Source organism: Ascaphus truei, chromosome 5, assembly GCF_040206685.1.
Source record: "Ascaphus truei isolate aAscTru1 chromosome 5, aAscTru1.hap1, whole genome shotgun sequence".
Lineage (NCBI taxonomy): Eukaryota > Metazoa > Chordata > Amphibia > Anura > Ascaphidae > Ascaphus > Ascaphus truei.
Window position 1 is genome coordinate 288,371,940 of NC_134487.1, and position 23,352 is coordinate 288,395,291.

Consider the following 23,352-nt stretch of genomic DNA (forward strand, 5'->3'; position numbering starts at 1 on the left):
AACGTCTCCCTTGTAGGCACGTGATATAAAAAGCAGTCTCCTGCTTTTCCAGAAGCAATATGGTGGGAGAATGTCCCTATTTTTTCTGCAGGGTCAGTGTCTGTGAACAACAGGCCTCTTCTGCCAGTGTCTTCTATGTCACACTAACGTGGACCCGGCAGACAGGATAGAGCAGAAGATCCTCCCATCACTGGGTTAACGGTCACACCCAGACGTAGGAGGGACATACCTCTGTGCATTAGAACCCTTCTGTATCACCCAACTATGGCAGTAACAGGTCCCACCCAGCCGTGTCTTCATAGCCTAACTATTTCATGCAAGTCCCTTCTGGGTGTCACTTTATGGTGGCAGACTGGAGGAAGGGTGTTGTCGGCTTGAAACGCTGTCTGCACACAAATTTGCTGAGCTACTTTCATAAAGATGCTGCCGGAACCCGCGAAAGCAATGTTCTGGGGAGAACCCCGCTTTTTTTTTCTTTTTTCGACTGGTGGGGTTCATCTCTGTTGGGTTGTATGGAGTCTGCGGAGGTGTCTCATGTTTACCCCATGCAGAAATGTAACTGCATCCTACTATAGGTTTGAGGCACAGACTTTTTCTCTTTAATTTGTTGGGTCTCTATGGTGATACTGACTGACCACAGAGACTGACCATAGGTACCACCTGTGTTTGTCACAGTCAACTTACACTAGCATGATAATTGAGTGGACCCTCTTGTTATTACGTCATATTGTGAGGTGCGGCGGGGGGACAGCGAGTCAAGAGATACAAGTCGCTTCTCTTGACCGGAAAAGGACAAACCCCCACCCCTAGCCTCTCTCTGCCACCTGGGAGTATGAGCGACACACCCAATGGGCTTTATGTGCCTTCTGTTTCTGTGTTATTCTGTATTAGGAGGGGCAGCCGGTCTCTCTTTTACCAAGGTACTATGTATCCCCTCTGGAAATATTGATTACCATTGACAATGACGAGTTTGCTCATGGGCACGCAGGCCAGGGTGGCGGAGCCTTCATCACACAGGGGGTGAGAGTAGTGCAGCTTGTACACTCCTCCATTGCGCCACTTCTCCGGCATGGACATCACCTTGGTATCCGAACCCTGGAAGGAAGGGACACAGGAAGAAAGACCCAATGACCAAGGAGCGAACAGAAGCTTCCATGGAACAAGCTTGTACATGTTCTTTCTGCTGTGACTTGAAACCCATATGCTGGGGGTGTGTGGGGACGTGGGGGGGGGGGGGGAGGTCTGCAACTCATAGTCCAACCAACTCACGACAAATCTTGTACTTACTCGGATCTTTAACATCAAATGACACAAAATACCGGGCATATAGAGGGCACGTGCTGCAATGTACTTGCAGGATTACTTTATTGTGGTCAAGGAAGCGTCAAAGCTGTTTTAAAGCTGTGCTGCATTACAATTTACACCTTAATAAACACATTTTATTTGGGTCAAGATGCATTGGATATACATGTACACGCCAAAGATTCCGCTTGTGTTTATTTTCGCCACCGTTTCTTCTTACATCTCAATGATGGATTGCATATTAAATAATATCCAAAAAGAATAAAAACAGAGTACTGGATTTATTTAACATGATTTGTTTACTTATGTGTCAAAAAAAAACGATTTGAATTTCATCTTTAATTAGGTGGATTTGAACGTGTAACTTACAGCTTAGATAATAGAAGCCATGAGGCTGTAGCTGTCTGAATCCCACCATGTCGCAGCCTTCTCCCCCACTTATCCTACCTGTTGGAGGTACCCGGTCTCCAGCATAAGCATGTGGACGACCACCATTAGGGCATCAGTTGTGCTTCTGCAGTCTGCCGCATGAAACAGGGTCTCCAGGGAGTGGGGTATCTTCCCATCCACAGCTTCGCTGCACAGCATCGGCTCCCAGGGAGAGTAGGCCGCCCCTTCCTCCATTTCAACCTCCCCGGTGGGCACACCCGAGTGTTGCTCGGCAGCTGGAGAGATTACACCAGCCTGGAAGGGTATAATATGGTTGAGGAAGGAAATGTACCACAAAATCCCTTCTAAATTATTAGCGCAACAGCTCCTCCCACCAAATCAAGACTCCCCCCAACCTGGTTTAAAACCAGAGCTCCACTGCACCACTCAAGCCACAGCAGACCCTCCTATAGCATATTTAATGTTTTAATTTTGCCAGTACTTGCAAAGAAAAACAAAAGATATGGGGCCACCCAATCAGAAGCTGCAATGTCATCGCAAAGATGTACCGCATATCTATTGGCCATATTCTCCCAAACAAGAATTCTTGTAAGTGAATTACAAAAACACACACACACACACACACACACACTTCCGGCAGGTAGCTCTGGGCTGGCAGTGTACCCGGGATGGCGCTGCAGTGAGTGTGAGCTCGATGTGTATATACAGATATATAATATATAAAGCCTGTGTAGCATCGGTTATGATTATGTTTCATAGGTAAAAACACGCAGGTTTGCTTTTTTTTTTCTTGGAAAAACGCACGTTTGCATGATCTCCCAACGTTGCGCCTATTTTGTGATATTTCACGCGGTGGGAAGTTTACATTTGACTGCGTGTGCTCCATGAGATCAAAATCATTATCAAGAATCATTTTTGCAGTCACTTTCTAGTTCAACTCGTAGTGCTGGGGCTGCTGGGGGATCGCGTGGGGCTGCTGGGGGATCGCGTGGGGCTGCTGGGGGATCGCGTGGGGCTGCCGGCCCCTCACTCCACTACGAAGGGTAGTCGGTAGTAAATTGATCTCAGATATACAGTAAGTCAGTATAAAGATCTCAGATTCTGAGGTGCTATAGGACTAGTGTCTGCAAGGCATAAATGGCTCTCAAACATCTATAATGTCCGTCAGGTTGGCTTTTACGCATGCCCATACCGGAGTCAGCCGGACAGGGCTATAATCAGCATATATAGGAAACCGCTGATCACTACTAAGACAGTATCAGGTCGGGATATACGTATATTAACTCATACATGGGAAATAGGGAAGATTAGGGAAAAGATCCCATAAGGGGATAATCTAGATGGAGAGGAGATGGAAATGCATAAACGCCACACAACCCGTTCAGTCGATCCGTCGCCACACCACGTTGACGTGACGTCTGCAACCCGACGTACGTTTCACATGATAATTTCACGCTTCTTCAGAGGAGAAGTAAAGTTCATTTTTTGGCAACCAGATTAACAGTACACACACATAGTTATTCAGTGAGGATAGCGATTCACTTATCTTGGATTGACTTCCTCACTTCGATCCTACACCCACCACCGAGGATTTTAAACCACTGTATATATGAGTTCACCTTGTTGATAAATGTATGAATAAACATTATTTTTCTTTTAGAACCTCTGGGAGTTACGTCGCCTTTGGTGACTTTATCTAGTATTGTATCTAGAAGAACCCTGAGTACCTACCTTATTATACACTGATTTGAGTGCAATCTATGGGAAACTTTGTGTGGCCCCCAGGGGACACATATGTATTCTGTCTCCAGCGAATATATCTTTATTTCAGGAAGTGCAGCACTGACTTCATTTAAAAGAAACTAGCTGTACCCGGTGGAACATACGCCGATGTAGCAGATGTAAAAGGTTATTAAACATTACACTTTGTTTTCTTCCTTCCCTGTAATGCTGCGCTGTCTCTTGTCCCCTCTTCCCCACCCATAACTCTCTCCTCCATCCTGCCCTGCTCCTCCTCTCTTTGCACTCCATGCCTTCCTGTGACTGCTCCTCTGTGCACACTACACTCCCTCCTCCTCTCCTTGCTGTCTCTCTGTTTCCTCATCCTAATCACTTTTGCCGTCTCTCCTCCCCTCTCTTTGCGCTCCCTCCTGCCCCCTGTGCAGACTGCTCTCCCATCCCTCCTCCTCGTCATCAATCTGTCTCCTCCTCCCCTCTTTGAGGAGGCATTCTGGTTGTTGCAGACACACACACACACACACGTGTATATGTTTGAAACTGCATATATACATGTGGAGGTACATATATGTACATTTCCAACTGCTTGTCAGGTTTGAGGGAGACATTTCCTTAAGACAAATTGGTAAAACACCCAAAAGTCCCGGGCTTTGCTTAGGTTTTCTGACCTTTAACCCACCAGCAGGTTCCAGGATAGAAACTTGCGATGAGGAACAATTCACTGCTAAAACCTGCAGACTTCCATGTTTTGGTTCAGAAAACTGACCCATAGCAGCATTTCCCAACCTTTTTAACCCTGTGCACCCCCTGCTTCAAAAGATTTGTTTCTGTGAACCCCTAATTAATAAATCTTATTACCTACTCAGACTATTGCTAACTAAACAGTTTAAACCGATGCCAGACAGTATAGTGTCCTGAGCTCATGGGGGAAACACACGCTTAATAAGGCCCCAAACTGCACCTCAGTGTGCACACAGTAGAGAGGGTATAGCTGTCACTCACTGCAGGAGCTTCCAAAACCACGCCCCCACAATGCATTGATGGTATGGTTGCAAAGCACTGTGGGGCGTGATGTTGGAAGCTCCTGCTCTAATTGGCAGCTATATCACCCACGCCAACGTCCAGTTTGGGGCCTTACTAAGTGCGCAGTCCCCACACGGGCTCAGGAACTCACTATGCTCCCTGACATCCTCCTTTACATATTTTTTGGGGGGGATGAACCCCTTGGAGTCACCTCACGAAACCCTAGGGGTTCGCTATCCCCCTTTTGGTAATTGCTGCTTTTATAGATGTCCATGTTTACAAGCATTTCTGAAGAGTCCTACCTCCCCTATGCAATCTATGTTAAGTCATCAGAGGGAGTAGGAGCAGACCAGGAGAACAAATGCATGTCGAAGGGATCCCAGCTCTACCAGTTGCAGCATGATAATTGTATGAGCATTCCCAGGCCTGAATAAACATACCATACATCTGCTCTGTATCTCTGGGCACACATTGAGCCTTTCGCTGGCTCTGCTGCTGGACTGGCCAGGCACCTCAAGTGCGATGGTCGCTTCCTGCCTGTGCTGCAACTGCGGAGGAGCGGGCGGTAAGGAGGCAGCAGAAGGCAGGGAGTCTGGGAGCAGAACAACAATCAAATCCCCGGGTATGATGCCGTAGGATTCCAAGGTCTCCTGGTCCGAGATGAGGGCGTCTTTACCATTTAACGTGATGGAGAAAGCGGCTTCGGAACTGTAAAGGGACAGAACCCATAGTAAAGCTGAACCAATCCAAATGCATTAATAATAATGATAAAGAGCAGGATTCACTAAGGTCTGCTGCAGGTTAACGCACCAGATCTGGCGTTAACTGGTATTCGAAAACAGAGAAGCAGAAATCCCTTTTGATGCACTCACTATAATTAGAGCTCAAAAATAATAAAGTTTTATTAATAATCAGAAAACATACATGCTAATTAAAACCTTAACGATAGCGCATGTTAACAACAGCTAGTGGGTAAGAATTCCCACTGGGTACTATATGAGAACCTCTAGATTACCAACATGCAACACTCTGGTATCTACTGAGAAATAGTCAGGATATCATTAGGTGATCTCGGTAATAGAGGTAAGTATGTCAAGTCGTGCAGCTCCTGTGTATATCATAGGATCAGACCCCTGGAATATAAGAGCTAATGGTGAGGTAATGTGTTGGATACAATGAGCCCAATAATGCAACATAATAATGCAGTCACTGGGTCATGCTCCCTCTCAGATATGTCTCCTATATTGGAGAGGTACAGAGTCTTCACTATGTGAAAACGCACAGCTGGGTTTGCTGTGACTACAGAGTGGTTGTGCTGCTATACTCTGTGGGGAAAAGACCTTTGATTCAGGTCATTTTCATTACCCTGATAGGGCTATGTCTGAGAGTATGGAAGTGTTACCTCAAGCCTTGCGTCCTGTGCAAGTGAAGTATGCCATATAGGAAATCGCTGGATGCCAGGTGTCCGCAAACGTAGGTTAGGGACCCAGAATGGAGCAGTACAAGTTTCTAGCGCTAGCTAGTGGGATCCTCATTCGGCCCACATCTTAGATTAACTAACGGCTGACGGAGTATTCCATGCTGTGGGTAGAAAACTGACCAGGCTACTGCTAGCCCGGTCGCGCTGATGACGTCACCCGACACGTGTTTCGTTCCGGCTGGGAACTTCTTCGGGGGTGGGCGGACCTATGCTCCCGTGCGCCATTTAAACCGAAAGCGTTGTCATGGCAACCTATAGCATTGCCGCGATGCCTATACAATGACGCAAAGTGGGAGTGGCCTAGCGGGCAAGGTAAGTAAAAGACGAATCGTGCGTTGTAATAAAAGAGAATATTTACAAGTTAATATACAGATGGTACATGACTCCTGCCAGACTGCACTCTTTTCTCCCAGGGGTCTCCCCACTGTGCTGGCGTGGTTGTGGCGAAGTGGGGAATATTCTGCATATATTCTGGTCATGTCCCAAAATCCAACAAACATGGACGGAAGTGTTCACCTTAATACACAAGATCCTAGAAATCACTGTCCCACATGACCCAGTATATATATATATATATATATATTGCTAGGCAAGCCAATGGCCAATATTCCCCGAAAAAAAGCTAGAGTACTAGCCCAAATGTTAAATGCCACACGGTGTACAATAGCCAAAAATTGGAAACAACCTGCCCCCCCATCCTTAAACCAAATAAACAATAAAATCTGGCATATAGTTTATATGGAGAAACTCTCAGCCTATCTGAACGGTTCTACCTCGCGATTTTCTGAGATTTGGGCCCCCTGGTTTCGCCATGCAGGTATATCCCCCTATATAGATTAGAATACTTGGAACAGAGTGATATATGTGACAGTTAAATTGTTGTGTACAATGCTATATTTTTACAAATGCTATCCCTTCCCCCCCCTCCCCTATCCCCCCTTTTATATGTTATATGTTTTGTTAATTTTTCTTTTGTATGAAAAAAAAATGTTTAATAAAAATTTAAGTAAAAAAAAAAAAAGAATATTCGGAACAGAGCGATACATGTGGTAACTAAATTGTTGTGTACAATGCTATATTTTTTACAAATGCTTCCCCTCCCCCACCTTCCCACCCCCCTTTTTTGTATTTGTTATATGTTTTGTTAATTCTTATTTTGTATGAAAAAATGCTCAATAAAAATTCAAGTATTAAAAAAAGACGAATCCTATTGATCCATAATACAGGTTTAAAAAACGTGGACACACCTGGGTATCCTTACTTTAAATGTGATATCTACAACGGGAGGGACACTGAATAGAATGGTTGATCTAAGGACACAGATACATGATGATGACTATAGGGCTAACACTGGGCAAATGTATTGGCACATAACACCCCTGATTATGGGTGATGAGATGACAAAATCAGGGATAACCAGATTCAATGGCTATATTGGTATAGCAATGGCTTTCGTGGTTAAAGAGAACCATACATACAACCCCCCCCCCCCCCATCACCCGCCCCCCAACACTTCCCCCTCCCCTCTACCCTTACCCTCAACTTCCAAAAAAAAGAAAAAACTATGTTGGCCAGTATTCACTCAGTGTTAGCAAAGTTAAAAAGTTATATGTTGTTATCCATAATGTAACCATGCCTGTAAATGACAATGCCAATAAAAAAGATTGATACAAAAAAAAAAAAAAAAAGAGAACCATACATATAGAGCATTGCATTGGTTATTGGTCATTGACCATAAAAACACATTCTCCAAAGGGGTGATACATAGTACAGTCTCTAAAAGAAGACAGGGATTCAGAGGAAAGCGGTGTATACAAATCCTTCGTTCAAACCCCTAGGCGAGAGGGTTCCCAAGGTGTATATCCACCGCGATTCTTTCCTGAGAAGGGCTGTATCTAAATCCCCTTTGCGGATCCCTAGTTTAATCAGATCGATGCCCTGAAAGGACACGTTAGAGACATCACCCCCATGTTTGGAATTAATATGTCTCGCTACTGGCACGTCTTTCTTGGTGTTAGCAGTGCTGATATGTTCCAGGATTCTCCTACGTAATTCCCGAGAAGTTTTCCCACGTATTTCATACCGCACTTACATGTTGCTAAATAGATTGTTAGTATCAAGCCAAGTTGTAGTATTCTGGCTTTGGTAGTGACTATGTACCAGTCGGTCTGTAAGGTTTGGTGGGCGTCTGTATGTTATTGACGCCTGGGGATGTAGAATCTTTTTAAAATCCTCATCCTCAAAAAGGACGTGCCAGTGCTGATTAAGTGTATTCCTGATTTGTCTCCATTGTTTGTTGTAGGTCCCTATTATTCGTATGGGTTGAATGCCCTCATGTTCTTTTTCCTTAGAGTAGAGGAGTGTTCCCCTATCCGTGTATTTTGCTCGGTTATAGGCCTTGTTAACACAGGAGCGACTGTACCTTCTGTTGAGGAATTTTTTCCTCATTATTGCAGACTGGATCTCAAAATCTTTTAGTGAGGAGCAGTTTCTCCTGACTCTTGGGTACTGCCCCGTCGGTATCCCTTGGATCAAAGGTTGAGGGTGATGGCTTGATAGGAACATTTCTTTGGTGCCACTCCACACCACCAGCACATCATCGATGTACCGAGACCACAGTTCTATATGCTGTGTGAACTCTGACATCGTTTGGGTGAAGACACTGACTTCCTCCCACCAACCCAGGTAGTGCGCAACCCAAAAGACAACTTAACCGTGTAAAAGACAATGTCTAATAGTGAACCATATAAACTAATCCTTAAATATTAATGTTATATTTAACAAAATGTGATACTATATAAGGCACAGCTCTACTGTGGAAGTGATAAAAACATATAAACCATACAAAACCGTTGGTGTTGGCGTATGCTGCTATAATTAAAGAGTGGCTCGGCACTCCCACGAACTAAGAGATAAAAAACAAGAAAAAAGCGCAAAACGCAAATGGTGAAGTATATCAAAGTAAATAATTTAGTGATAAAAAGGTGAGTATTCTGCGTACATCAGAGATAAAGCACGTTCGCATTTACGTGCAACATTACACGAGATTACCACACAGCAATCATCAGGGTTGATGGTCTGGAAGGTGTAGCTCTAGTGGATCGTCTCCTGCTGTTATTCGGATATCATCTGCGTCTCTCACGACGACGGCGACCTTTAGTCAGCATCCAGAACGTCCGAGGAGTCAAGATAGATGGACCACGAAAACGTCCGTCCTGTATTGTGCACCGTGTACACGTTGTAGGTAAAAGTTCTTGTAACAGGTAACGTAGGTGCACGAGGATATGCTCCCACCGCAGTCTAGCTGACCGACATACAGCAGTAGTGTTCCGCCTTGGTGGTCGCACACTACAATGACGTCACCCGTGGTGCTTGTAGTTACACACGGAGCGCACCCGAGCAATAATAACAGGGGCCGTAAGTACAGAAAAGCGCTCAAATGATCTTGAGCTAACAATACTGGCAATAAAGTATTAAAAGGTACCACAAGTCAAGCAATAATTAATCCAACGCGTTTCGAAGCTGTAAATGCTTCTTCTTCAGGGATAAAAAAAAATTATACCAGGGATACCACTGATATCCTTAGGAAAATTGATGGGATAGAGGTAACAACAAACACATACCTGGTGTCCATGGACGTGGAATCCCTCTATACCAGTATTCAACACCCCATAGGCCTTGCAGCAGTTGAATTTTTCCTAAAAGCCAGAAGTAATGAACACAAAGACCACAATGCCTTTGTAGTGAAACTCCTGAAATGTGTTGACACACAACTTCTTCCTATTTAAGAACAAGTACTACCACCAACTCCAGGTTACAGCAATGGGCACAACATGTACCTGGGTTGGTGGGAAGTCAGTGTCTTCACCCAAACGATGTCAGAGTTTACACAGCATATAGAACTGTGGTCTCGGTACATCGATGATGTGCTGGTGCTGTGGAGTGGCACCAAAGAAATGTTCCTATCCTTTGTGAACATTCTGAATCAGAATGATCACAATCTGAAACTAACATGATATCAGTAAGGAGCGTATCACCTTCCTTGACTTAGATATACAAAGATGATAAGGGTCTACTCCACACCGCAGTACACACCAAGGTAACTGCAACTAACTTGCTTCTGGCATCAAGCCACCACCCTCAACCTTTGATCCAAGGGATACCGTTGGGGCAATACCCAAGAGTCAGGAGAAACTGCTCCTCAATAAAAGATTTTGAGATCCAGTCTGCAATAATGAGGAAAAAATTCCTCAACAGAGGGTACAGTCGCTCCTCTTTTAACAAGGCCTATAACCGAGCAAAATACACGGATAGGGGAACACTCCTCTACTCTAAGAAAAAAAGAACATGAGGGCATTCAACCCATACGCATAATAGGGACCTACAACAAACAATGGAGACAAATCAGGAATACACTTAATCAGCACTGGCACGTCCTTCCTGAGGATGAGGATTTTAAAAAGATTCTACATCCCCAGGCGTCAATAACATACAGACGCCCACCAAACCTTGCAGACCGACTGGTACATAGTCACTACCAAAGCCAGAATACTACAACTTGGCTTGATACCAACAAAGTAGTGGGTACCTACCGATGTGGTACCTGCAAGGCGTGCAAATATATTCAACCTTCAAAACAATTCAATGGAGCCCCCGGGACCAGACAATACAATATGAGAAACTATATCAACTGAAGGAGTGATCTATTTTGCAACATGTAAGTGCGGTATGAAATACGTGGGAAAACTTCTCGGGAATTACGTAGGAGAATCCTGGAACATATCAGCACTGCTAACACCAAGAAAGACGTGCCAGTAGCGAGACACATTAATTCCAAACATGGGGGTGATGTCTCTAACGTGTCCTTTCAGGGCATCGATCTGATTAAACTAGGGATCCGCAAAGGGGATTTAGATACAGCCCTTCTCAGGAAAGAATCGCGGTGGATATACACCTTGGGAACCCTCTCGCCTAGGGGTTTGAACGAAGGATTTGTATACACCGCTTTCCTCTGAATCCCTGTCTTCTTTTAGAGACTGTACTATGTATCACCCCTTTGGAGAATGTGTTATGTGCCAATACATTTGCCCAGTGTTAGCCCTATAGTCATCATCATGTATCTGTGTCCTTAGATCAACCATTCTATTCAGTGTCCCTCCCGTTGTAAATATCTCATTTAAAGTAAGGATACCCAGGTGTGTCCACGTTTTTTAAACCTGTATTATGGATCAATAGTATTCGTCTTTTACTTACCTTACCTGCTAGGCCACTCCCACTTTACGTCATTGTATAGGGATCGCGGCAACGCTATAGGTTGCCATGACAACGCTTTGGGTTTAAATGGCACACGGAAGCATAGGTACGCCCATGTCACGGTTGTGCTCGCCACAAACTCGGGTCGGACCGCGTGGCTGAGGTAGGGTTGTAAAAGCACCGACCTTAAACCTCGCAGGCTGATCCGGATTGCGCAGTTCATAGTCGTACGTAGCAGGGTCTGGATTGGAGAAGACAGCATCGTCGTTGTACAAGCCAGGGTCAGGATAGGAGACGTCAGAATAAACATTGTCCAAGCAAGAGTTCGGCAACAGGGAGTCAGGAGAACCCCGCTTCGGCTTATGAGCGCGGGGGGGTTCTCTGCGCGTGCGGCGACCATGGCCCATGGTACTGGTCTCAGGAGGTGGAAGACAGACCAGATTTACACACCGCCTAGCTGCACGGTTAAACCAGCGCTACAGCGCAAGAGTCCTGAGCGGGTTAGGGAATCCTCTGTAGCAGCGCAGGAACCAGGACACGGCCTCTCTAGATTAGGGAAAGAGTAGGCCCCAGGAACCAGGAAGCTGTAGATACACAGGGAGACCTCCGCTTCAGTGTAGGAATCCAGGAGACTGAAGGACGCAGGGGCGAAACCTCCGCTTCAGTGCAGGAATCCAGGAGGCTGAAGGACGCAGGGACGAAACCTCTGCTTCAGCACAGGAGAACAGGAAGCTGACGGACGCAGGGACGAAACCTCTGCTTCAGCACAGGAGAACAGGAAGCTGAAGGACGCAAGGGAAACCTCCGCTTCAGCACAAGAGAACAAGCAAGAGCTTGTGGCAGAACAGTTGGTGACATCCGGTAAGGACTATGCTCGGCAAGGAGCATTATGGGAAGGCAATACTTAAAGGCCAGCAGGCCAATCCCCAGCGGGGGTGTGAAGGTATTGCTCCAATGAATGAATGCAAGTCTAGGTTGCATAATAGGCTGCACAGCTGCAGTAGATACCAGAGGGAGTGTGTATAGCTTTGGTGAGTGAATCCAGGCTGCAGCAAACATCAGGAGAGCTGTTCCAGAACTGCACCGGTCTGCAAGGTAAGGTAACCAGTAACCCGCGGAGCGGATTCCTGACAGTATCCCCCCCTTCACGTGAGACCTCCGGGCGAACATGAACACTCATAGAGCTGGAGGACTGGGAATTGTTGCTGAACCGTCTAGGATTGGGGTTAGAATCGTGGTCCAGAGACTCGTGGTTAACCCTTAGTGTACTCCCACCCCCCGGTGAGAACTGCAGCCAGACAGGGTCATCCATGGGTCTTGGGGACATTGAGTTGTTCCTAAAATTCCTTAGGTGGAAAGGATATCCGTAAACGAGCAGTTCTTTGGTGAGTACAGTTCTAGGATATGAGATAGATGGAAGAAACATCCTTGGTACATGGCTCGCCTCGCAAAATGTCTTGGAAATCCAGGGCTGTGAAGAACCAGAGGGCTCCAGAGCAGAAACGGAAGAAGGACCCCCACTGAAAGCCCAGTCCTTAATAGGGGAATCGGAATCTAGGATCAGCGGCCCTGCTAGTTGATCGAATATACCAGGAGGGACTTTGTAACAGAAAAAGTCTTGGCTGACCACTGTATGTTGGAATTTGCGAGGAATTTTTCCTCTAGAAGGCTCCCAGGTAATGGTTAGTAAGGGTATAGGCTGGTTGGAAGCTTCTCCCGGTATTGGTATGGAAGGTGACAAGGCATGCAGTAAACCAAGCATAGGGACCGAAATCTTGGGATACGTACAGAGTATTTCCAACTGAGAGGAAATAACAGGGGCAACTGAAAAATCCGAGGCCCCAAACCATGGTTTAGCAGGAGCAGATAAGCAAACAACAGTAGAGCTCTCCAATACTGGGAAATCTTCATTGGAAGATAGTATTGTCAGTGAATCAGGAATAGACCTTGGAATTTTACTATCAGGAACTTGAGAAAAAGGCAGAGCCAGGGTAGTGGCGGGAGGGAAGCTAACATCAGAAGCTGAAATCTGTACCTCAGTGACAGAGACCTGAGAATCAACAAGCAGCAAGTATGACTTATGAAAACTCTTAATGACAGGCACCTTAGGAGTACAAGGAGTTTTCTCTGAAACTGCAATGGCCCTAACCACAGGGGTACCTAACCTGACACAAACAGGAATAGGTGTGTTTTCTAGTGCAAAATCTCTGATCCCAGGACTCCTAACAGATAGTAAGGGTGTCTGGGTTTGATTAGAGAAAAAATCAGATGTATTGATAAGTGACTTAGAAACAATTACAGAGGTTCTAGATTTGCTGGACATGTGAGAAAAAATACCCTTTAAGACAGGGGCTATAATCTCCTCCCAGAGTAAGCCCATGTTTGCTGGGGCATTTTTAGACACAGCACTGAGGGACTGGGTCTCAGCAAAGGCAGGACAGCTAAATAGCTCAGATTTAAACACCAGAACTTGTAATATATGCAGGGTGGTCTCAGACTGTACTAAGGGGGTAACAACCGATATGCTGATCCCTGGAGGGTTTGCATGGGCAGAGAAATCAGGGGAACTAACAGCAAGGACGACCTCTATAGAAAGAGATTCTGAATCTGAAGGGAGGTTTTTACCTCTCCGAGTATCAGGGCCGACAAGGCAAATTTCAGAGAGAGGGGAAACTGTGTGCAGGCTTCTAGCTAGCACATATGAAAAAGTGTCGCTTTTAAGTGAAAACAGTGTGTCAGCAAACCCTCCTTGGAACACCACATGAACCCCAGGAGGGGCATACTGACCACTGTATGGTTTTAACCCTAAGCTTTGAGAAGAGGAGAACACAGACAGTACACGGGGGGTAATCATAACTGTACTGGTCTCTGAAGTGGGTATTTGGTAAGGAGTGTCTGGGAAACCAGAAATGACTGCAGATTCCACGACGTGGGGACTATGTGCTGAAGCAGGGATCATCACTCTCTGGGTGACGGACTGGTTCAGCGAAGTACCTGGAAATGGGAACTCTGCGACCAAGCTTAGGGAAAAACTTGGTAACTGAATACATTTAACTGGAATCAGAACTTTAGCCGAAGTTTCAGGGGGCACAGCAGCTGAAACTTGAGCTGAAGCAGGGGTTTTATAGCAAAAACTAACTAAGGGTTCAGCAACCTTGGGGATGTCATTTAATGCAACCTCTGCTATAGGACTTGGGGACACATTCCCTGAGGCTAGAACGAAGGCATTAGCTTGGAGGCAGCAAGAATTTACAGGAGTTAAAGTAGATAATACCTGAGAGTAGAACATAGAGAGTTTTTCCTCTGTAATAGGTGAGACAAGGGATTCCTCCTCTGGAGCTAGGGACGTGACCATGGCTGGCGGAGAACAGGGGGTTACCAAAGGGGACTCAGAGAGCTGCCCCACAGGGTTTAATACAGGAAAGGCCCTGGGAACAGAACTTAGAAATTCAAACTGAGTACGTGGAGGTAGGAGGGATTTGTTCCCTGACAGGGAAGGCATGCAGAACTGCCTAGCAGGGGTTAAAGCAGGAAAAACTTTGAGGGCTGAAAAGGGAGATTCAGAGTTAGGAATAGAGGGAAAAAGGGACTTGTTCTCGGATACTAGAGCCTTAGTGTTGGCTAGAGAAATATACGTATACTCCAGGGGAACCTCACAGGACTGATCAGCAGGGGTTAACGTAGACGTATCATTGGTGTCAGAGTACCCGGGTGTACCATCAGGGCTAGAGACCGTGGCAGCTTCTATGTTAGGGGGCAGTGATAGTGGGTCAGTTTGGTCATTTCCTGGAGAGGGAGATACGTCCCCAGGTTTAGCGACAGGACTGGCAGCACAGGTGGACTGCCAAGCGGCAGCGTAGCTGGCGAGGAGAGGGTCCTGTTCCTTTATGCAAATGTCCAAAATCAGGGAAAGTACACGGAGTGTGTCTTGAGCATGAACCACCATGAAGAGAGGGTCCTGTTGTACTAGGTGAATGTCCAATGATAAGGCCAAGTCAAGGAGTGCATTTCGGGCGTTGGCAAGTTTGATAGGATGCACATTATCCCAGGTTAAAGGGGAACCAGAGGAGCAAACACAATCGGCCAGAGACTGTTTTAAGTCCTTGAGGCAATAAGCCTTACTAATGAGATCGTTACGGCATTGTCTTTGCAACGGGGTTAAATCTTCATACATAATCTGATCTTCAATCAGGGGTAGTATTTCGCACAGATACTGGTTTTCAAACTGGGACTGGTCTACAGGCCGGGACAGGATTTCAGACAGAAACATACCAACCCTCACCACAGGGCGGTCCGAGTTTGTGGGGCCGAGCATACTGTCACGGTTGTGCTCGCCACAAACTCGGGTCGGACCGCGTGGCTGAGGTAGGGTTGTAAAAGCACAGACCTTAAACCTCGCAGGCTGATCCGGATTGCGCAGTTCATAGTCGTACGTAGCAGGGTCTGGATTGGAGAAGACAGCATCGTCGTTGTACAAGCCAGGGTCAGGATAGGAGACGTCAGAATAAACATTGTCCAAGCAAGAGTTCGGCAACAGGGAGTCAGGAGAACCCCGCTTCGGCTTATGAGCGCGGGGGGGTTCTCTGCGCGTGCGGCGACCATGGCCCATGGTACTGGTCTCAGGAGGTGGAAGACAGACCAGATTTACACACCGCCTAGCTGCACGGTTAAACCAGCGCTACAGCGCAAGAGTCCTGAGCGGGTTAGGGAATCCTCTGTAGCAGCGCAGGAACCAGGACACGGCCTCTCTAGATTAGGGAAAGAGTAGGCCCCAGGAACCAGGAAGCTGTAGATACACAGGGAGACCTCCGCTTCAGTGTAGGAATCCAGGAGACTGAAGGACGCAGGGGCGAAACCTCCGCTTCAGTGCAGGAATCCAGGAGGCTGAAGGACGCAGGGACGAAACCTCTGCTTCAGCACAGGAGAACAGGAAGCTGACGGACGCAGGGACGAAACCTCTGCTTCCGCACAGGAGAACAGGAAGCTGAAGGACGCAAGGGAAACCTCCGCTTCAGCACAAGAGAACAAGCAAGAGCTTGTGGCAGAACAGTTGGTGACATCCGGTAAGGACTATGCTCGGCAAGGAGCATTATGGGAAGGCAATACTTAAAGGCCAGCAGGCCAATCCCCAGCGGGGGTGTGAAGGTATTGCTCCAATGAATGAATGCAAGTCTAGGTTGCATAATAGGCTGCACAGCTGCAGTAGATACCAGAGGGAGTGTGTATAGCTTTGGTGAGTGAATCCAGGCTGCAGCAAACATCAGGAGAGCTGTTCCAGAACTGCACCGGTCTGCAAGGTAAGGTAACCAGTAACCCGCGGAGCGGATTCCTGACAGCCCACCCCCGAAGAAGTTCCCAGCCGGAACGAAACACGTGTCGCGTCGGGTGACGTCATCAGCGCGACCGGGCTAGCGGCAGCCTGGTCAGTTTTCTACTCACAGCATGGTGTACTCCGTCAGCCGTTAGTTAATCTAAGATGTGGGCCGAATGAGGATCCCACTAGCTAGCGCTAGAAACTTGTACAGCTCCATTCTGGGTCCCTAACCTACGTTTGCGGACACCTGGCATCCAGCGATTTCATATGTGGCATACTTCACTTGCACAGGACGCAAGGCTCGAGGTAACAGCTCCATAATCTCAGACATAGCCCTATTAGGGTAATGAAAATGACCTGAATCAAAGGTCTTCTCCCCACAGAGTATAGCAGCACAACCACTCTGCAGTCACAGCAAACCCAGCTGTGCGTTTTCACATAGTGAAGACTCTGTATCTCTCCAATATAGGAGACATATCTGAGAGGGAGCATGACCCAGTGACTGCATTATTATGTTGCATTATTGAGCTCATTGTATCCAACACATTACCTCACCATTAGCTCTTATATATATTCCAGGGGTCTGATCCTATGATATACACTGGAGCTGCACGACTTGACATACTTACCTCTATTACCGAGATCACCTAATGATATCCTGACTATTTCTCAGTAGATACCAGAGTGTTACATGTTGGTAATCTAGAGGTTCTCATATAGTACCCAGTGGGAATTCTTACAAACTAGCTGTTAACATGCGCTATCGTTAAGGTTTTAATTAGCATGTATGTTTTCTGTTTTCTGATTGTTAATAAAACTTTATTATTTTTGAGCGCTAATTATAGTGAGTGCATCAAAAGGGATTTCTGCTTCTCTGTTTTCGTATATACTCTCTATCCCAGATAGCACCACTTCTAGTCTCTCTCTCGCTAGTCAGCGGCTGAGCAGGGCCTATCCACCCTCTCTTTCCCATTCCCCCTACCTATGTTAACTGGTATTCAACACAATCTATGCAGAAACAAGAGGGTAGTTGAGGCACTAGGAGGACTAGATGTTTACCCAAGATCACACTGAATATCAATGGCCAAGAAGTGACACCACAAGACGCCCACCTTAGTCACACCTGCTTCATTCCTATTTTACATAGACGTGGGGACCAAAATGTCACAACAATAAGAAAGTGAGACCACTCAGTACAGTGTGTTTTGATCCCCACATCATTGATGCATTTTCAGATAAGAATTGTAAAAAAAATATTTTGGATTCTAGTGTACATTGTTACAGTGTGTGTGTATATACACACACACACACACACACACACACACACACACACACACACACACACACACACACACACACACACACACACACACACACACGGATCAGAGCAAAAAAAAAAAAAGAATCAGCACATCGCAGGTAAGTGTCTAGTGCACAAAAAACAACGTTCGTTCCTCAGTGCAGGACATTCCTAAGCTTCATCACTAACCAGATGAAGGTCCTGCTGTAAGGACCGAACGTTGTCTTTTTGTGCACAATACACTATTCTGAGGCACTTACCTGTGGTGTGCTGCTTCTTTATTTGCTCTGATCCCTGGGTCTGGGTAAGATGCAACTTTATTTCCTATGATGCTTGCACTTGCCAATATATGCCTATGCCTGCTATAGGTGTGCCCACTGCCCTGTTATATGTGTATGTGTGTGTTTCTGAATGAATATGCACACATGTACCCAGTAAGACCGGACACTCCTCACTGGTGCTTACCTGCCCCCCGATGAGGGGAGGAGAGACACGGACAGCTTCCTCCGCAGGTCCCCCAGTGTTGGCTGCTCCTCATCCAGCTCCAGGCGGGTCGTCTGCTTCCTCACTCGCACTCTGAGCCTCATCCTTACCCGTCAGGGGCCCGTGGGTTGAATTAAACTGTAGAACTTTAGACACAGGATGCAACGTCCCAGATATGCGCAGATCTCTAAATGGCCGACGGATACGTTCTGATGATAGGAGAAACAGTGGCAAGTTGGCTTTCAATGCATTGCTGGGCCCTATAGAACCATAGCAGAAAAGAAACAAAGTTCAAAATATCAGTGCTTCAGGGCCATATGTGAATTTTGCAACATATATACAGTATATATATACATACAGTATATATATACATACAGTATATATAACACATATATATATATATATATATATATATATATATATATATATATATATATATATATATATATATATATATATATAAAGATTTTGAATATGTAAACTTGCTTGAAGATGAACAATTAATACACCTGTGAGTGTCACATATGAAGTATTGACTCGTATAGGCTCAAAGTAAGGGGGTGTATCTTCTACTATATATTTGTGAAAGCACTGTATGTTTGTCTGCATGGCCTGTGTCCCTAGGGGAAATCTCATTGGTCCCTTGGGCCGCCCGCCCCCGCACACCTCTCATTGGCCTGAGGCGGAGTGACGGCCCAAAACACACACACACACACACACACACACACACACACACCACCCCCCCTCGCTCTCTGCGGCTCCCCCCTCACATAGACCGCTCCCCCAACTGACCATCCCCGAGAGCGCTCCCCACGGCTCTCACCACCCATAGGCCACTCCCTCATCCGGCGCTCTCCCTCACCCGCTCACCCCCCGCGCCCTCCGCTCACCCCCCGCCCTCCCCCCCGCCACACACACACTCAGCACGCTCTCTGCGGGTCTCCCCTCACACAGGCCGCTCCCCGTCCCCGAGGGCGCTCCTCCGGCTGTCTCCGCCTCTCCCCGCGAGAGGCACAGCACCTCCTCACCGGAGCGTGTCAGCCTCGCCGCGGAGGAGCACGAGGTGGAGGAGGAGGGCGGCCGTGACCCGGAGGAAGAGGAGCGCAGCCATGTACAAAGGTGAGTACACGCAGGGGAATGGGTTATTTACCGCGTCCCTGACTCCCCCTGCCCTTTGCCCCCCCCTTCCCCTTCCCATTGCCCACTGATCTGCCCTTTGCCCTCCCTCCCCCAGCCCTTTGCCCCCTGCCCCCCCAGCCCTTTGCCCCCTGCCCCCCTACCCACCTGCCCTTTGCCCCAGCCCTTTGCCCCCTGCCCCCCCCCAGCCATTTGCCCCCTGCCCCCCTTCCCTCCCTACCCACATGCCCTTTGCCCCCCCTCCCCTCCCCCTGGCCTTTGCCCCCCCTCCCCTCCCCCTGGCCTTTGCCCCCTGCCCTCCCTCCCCCAGCCCTTTGCCCCCTGCCCTCCCTCCCCCAGCCCTTTGCCCCCTGCCCTCCCTACCCACATGCCCTTTGCCCCCTGCCCTCCCTCCCCTCCCCCCCGCCCTTTGCCCCTCCCTGCCCTTTGCCCCCCCCACCCCTCCCTGCCCTTTGCCCCCCCCACCCCTCCCTGCCCTTTGCCCCCCCCCCCACCCCTCCCTGCCCTTTGCCCCCCCCCCCACCCCTTGCCCCCCTGCCCCTTGCCCTCCCCACCCTTCTACGCCCCTCCCCCCCCACCCTTCAACGCCCCTTCCCCGTGCTGATAATGCTTTGGCACAAGAATGTAACTAAACGACCCTCACTTATGGGAAGAAAAACAGATAAGTATTTAACTATATAATTTGTCATATTGGACGTAGCACTGGGGCTTCTTGTCTTTTGTTGTATACGTGAGGTCACTATCCCAGTAGCACTTCCTACTGCACACACACACACACACACACACTTTGGGTTTTGAGCTTGCTGGGATTGTGTGTGGTTTAGAGAAATTAAAGCATAAAAGAGCCAGGGCCAGAATACATTGTCTTACAACAGCCGGGGCAGGGAGCACCAATACTCTTCACTTAGCTACAACCAGCTCTGCACATTTACACTTGGCTGATGCACGGGTGAATCCTTCCTTACCAGTTAGCTGCATATCAGACTCTGCAGGTCATACCCAGAAAGGGACAGACGGGCCACATTTACCAAAAAAAGCCCATCAGGTGTCTTCCTGCATCGGAAGGGTGTTATGGAATAGCATCACTTCGTAAACATGAGCCTCGACGCCTAATGCTGACAGCGCACGCATCAGTATCACTTTCACTTCTACAGGAGGAGCCTTGCTTTCAGTTACTCTTTGCTCATACATGGCAACATATTTAGGAATAAAGTGAAAGCACTCCGGCATATAACAACACCTTCCTTACTATTGAACAGTTTCAGAATTTAAAACATGATTAGTATTTGTCAATTCTAAATTGCTCGGTTAATTTCTTGCAATCAATAAAGGAAGCCAATAGAGTGTAATAATGTATTTCTCAAAGTGCAGATCACACGCAGCACCAGTGACAAGTTCCCTTGTCCCCTCTTTCCCACCCTTAACTCTCTCCCCCATCATGCCCTGCTCCTCCCCTCTCTGTTACTCTAGTGTTACAACATGAAAAGGCAAAGTGTATATGTGGAAGGCAGACAAGCTAGTTTAACGACAAAAGGAACAACAATGTTTCCCCCGTCAAATCCAGTAGGACAGGTTCATTACACTCCTATGTGAATGGAGCAAATTGGGGGCTTTATTCTGTCTTTTTTTTTTTTATATTATTGTGTTGTTTTGTAACATGGCAGCATTCAAAAACCACAGTGACATTCCTGCAAAGCTGGCGGCCTGCCTGGCCCTGGAATGTTTGCCAAGTGGGCAGAATAGGGCCTGTATCTGTCAGCTTCACTCCGGTCAGAATGTCATCAGGAACTTACTGGGACGGGCCCTGCCGTTTCCAGACACGCGTAACACGCTGCCAGGAATAAAACAAAAGCGCTCACAAGGGCATTAAAAACAAAATGTGAAAACGGAGAAATATCACTAAAATCAAGCCGACAACGTAAGAAAAAAGTGTGCGTTGTACATTAGAAATCTGTACTAATCTAAAGCCAGCCACAGATATAGCAGCACTTTAAACTGTTCCAGTGAAAAGGTTAAATGACTGCAGTGCTGACACTGGCTTACAAATAGTAACGGTCTTGTGCCGGTTTGAAGAAAGATCTACATTTATTAAACATTTGGACCGCGCTCGCTGGACCGCTTACTAGACAGCGCTCGGCAATACTTATTCGGTAACATAGGAAGCGGATGAGGTGTAATCAAATAAATCCACTTTTCGTTAAAAAGAAAGTGGCGTTGTAAACGTTTAAATAAATTAAAAAGGACGTGGTAATGTGGGTGTGAACATAAAATAAGTAGTGCTTCTCCGCTCCCCCTCTGATACCTTCACACTTCAGCTGCCACATTCTGGCAGGCTGTGTATACAGGGATGACAATAAAAATGTTATCTCACTAGAACAGATTTTCAAGATGACTAAGATTAGAATTCCAAAAGTATTATACTGTTAAACAGAGAGGGGGTCAAAGATCACAACATTAAGAAATCATTATTAATACATATGCTAAATGCAGCAAGGCGCGCCTTTGCTGCCAATTGGAAGAAACTGGAGGCGCCCAGAATGGAGCAGCGGGATTCAAGAGTGTGGGAGGTTATGAAAATGGAACAATTATCATATATAACCGGAGATACAAATGTTATAATGCGAAGTACCATGGGTAGAACATACAGATAATAGGACCCTGTGAGGAGAAGAGGAAATAGAAAGGGAAACTAACTAGCAATATCAGGATACTAATGATCATTTTGATTTTATAATTTAGGGTTTGGCTCATTTATGTTATAATTTGTACTGTGACTGTCTAATGTTATTACTATTAGTTTCAGTTTATTGTATTGTATATATTTTATTTTACATTGTATGGTATATAATATAATATATTGTACTATATAGCTTTATGCGTGGAAGCAATGTGAAGCTTTAACATTGCTCTATATTGTTTTGATAGTATGATATTTACAGTTGTGGGTATGCTAATATTCCTCACAACTGTATCATACTATCAAAACATACTGTACATAATACTGTATACCATATGTATTATGTATGTCAATTGTTAGATCGAAAATTGAAAATAAAGAATTTACCATATGTGTGGATGGGTATATACACTGTAGGTCCGTCCCCCCCTCCCCCCCGCGTCCCCATCTTTTTATTCTGTAAACCCCCTTCTTACTGTATTTTTCAATGTCAAAACAATTTTTTTTTAAAAATAAGTTTAAAAAAATGTAATCTCTTCCCAATGTCATTGCCTTAAAAAGATATAACCACTCAAAGTAATTCCCCCCCATCTACAGATAAATGTCACCCACCATGTATGAGGCCATGTACAAGAATACATAGCGATGGGGGGGGGGGGGGTATACCAATACAAGTATCATTGCAAGCCCAGAGTAACAGTAATTTACTTTACCCAATACCACTACAGTTTTATTTAGAGTCCCACTGCCTTTCCTGAAAGAAAAATAGGTACAGTACTTACAGGAGCTCCCGCCCCTTCCCAGTGCAAATACCATATACACCAAGGCAAGCCACCTCCAGTCCCCAAGAGCTACCAACAGGTCAGGCTTTCATGATATCCCTGCTTCAGCACAGGTGGCACAATCAGTGACTCAACTGAGCCACCTGTGCTGAAGCAGGGCTACCCTGAAAGCCTGGCCTGTTGGTAGCTTTGAGGATTGGAGTTGGCCGCCCCTGATATATTCCTTCCTATAATCAGGTGGGGAGATGATCTCCGCCTCACCGCTGCTGGAAGGCAGACACGGCAGTACTACTCCTTTGTCATGGCAGATTTCAGCACAGCGCAGAGCTGCTCGGCACCATTATATACTCAGCCCCACTAACATGCTGCACATGATAACAGGTACCGCTGTAGTTACTCGCGCTGGGAGCAGGTACCTACTAGCTGTTCCTATGGAGGTCTCCCAACCTACATAGTGCAGCCTGTCCATTGACA

General features: G+C 46.6%; 1 protein-coding gene across 8 annotated transcripts in view; it reads right to left on the reverse strand.

Annotated features, from left to right (window-relative positions):
- The window catches only part of FBXO7 (F-box protein 7), a 29,036-nt gene that overhangs the window by 5,331 nt on the left and 353 nt on the right, over positions 1–23,352 (reverse strand). For 3 of the 8 annotated variants that reach the window (XM_075602528.1, XM_075602534.1, XM_075602527.1), the window contains exons 2-5: positions 18,265–18,542; positions 4,893–5,160; positions 1,750–1,986; positions 954–1,095 (exon numbers count right to left, since the gene is read on the reverse strand). In XM_075602528.1, coding sequence (XP_075458643.1) covers positions 954–1,095; positions 1,750–1,986; positions 4,893–5,160; positions 18,265–18,386 — 769 coding nt within the window. In that variant the 5' untranslated portion in view covers positions 18,387–18,542. Of the gene's footprint in view, positions 1–953; positions 1,096–1,749; positions 1,987–4,892; positions 5,161–18,264; positions 18,543–20,384; positions 20,535–23,139; positions 23,298–23,352 lie in introns of those variants that run through there. The other 5 variants (XM_075602531.1, XM_075602530.1, XM_075602533.1 and 2 more) reach the window with 4 other exon arrangements.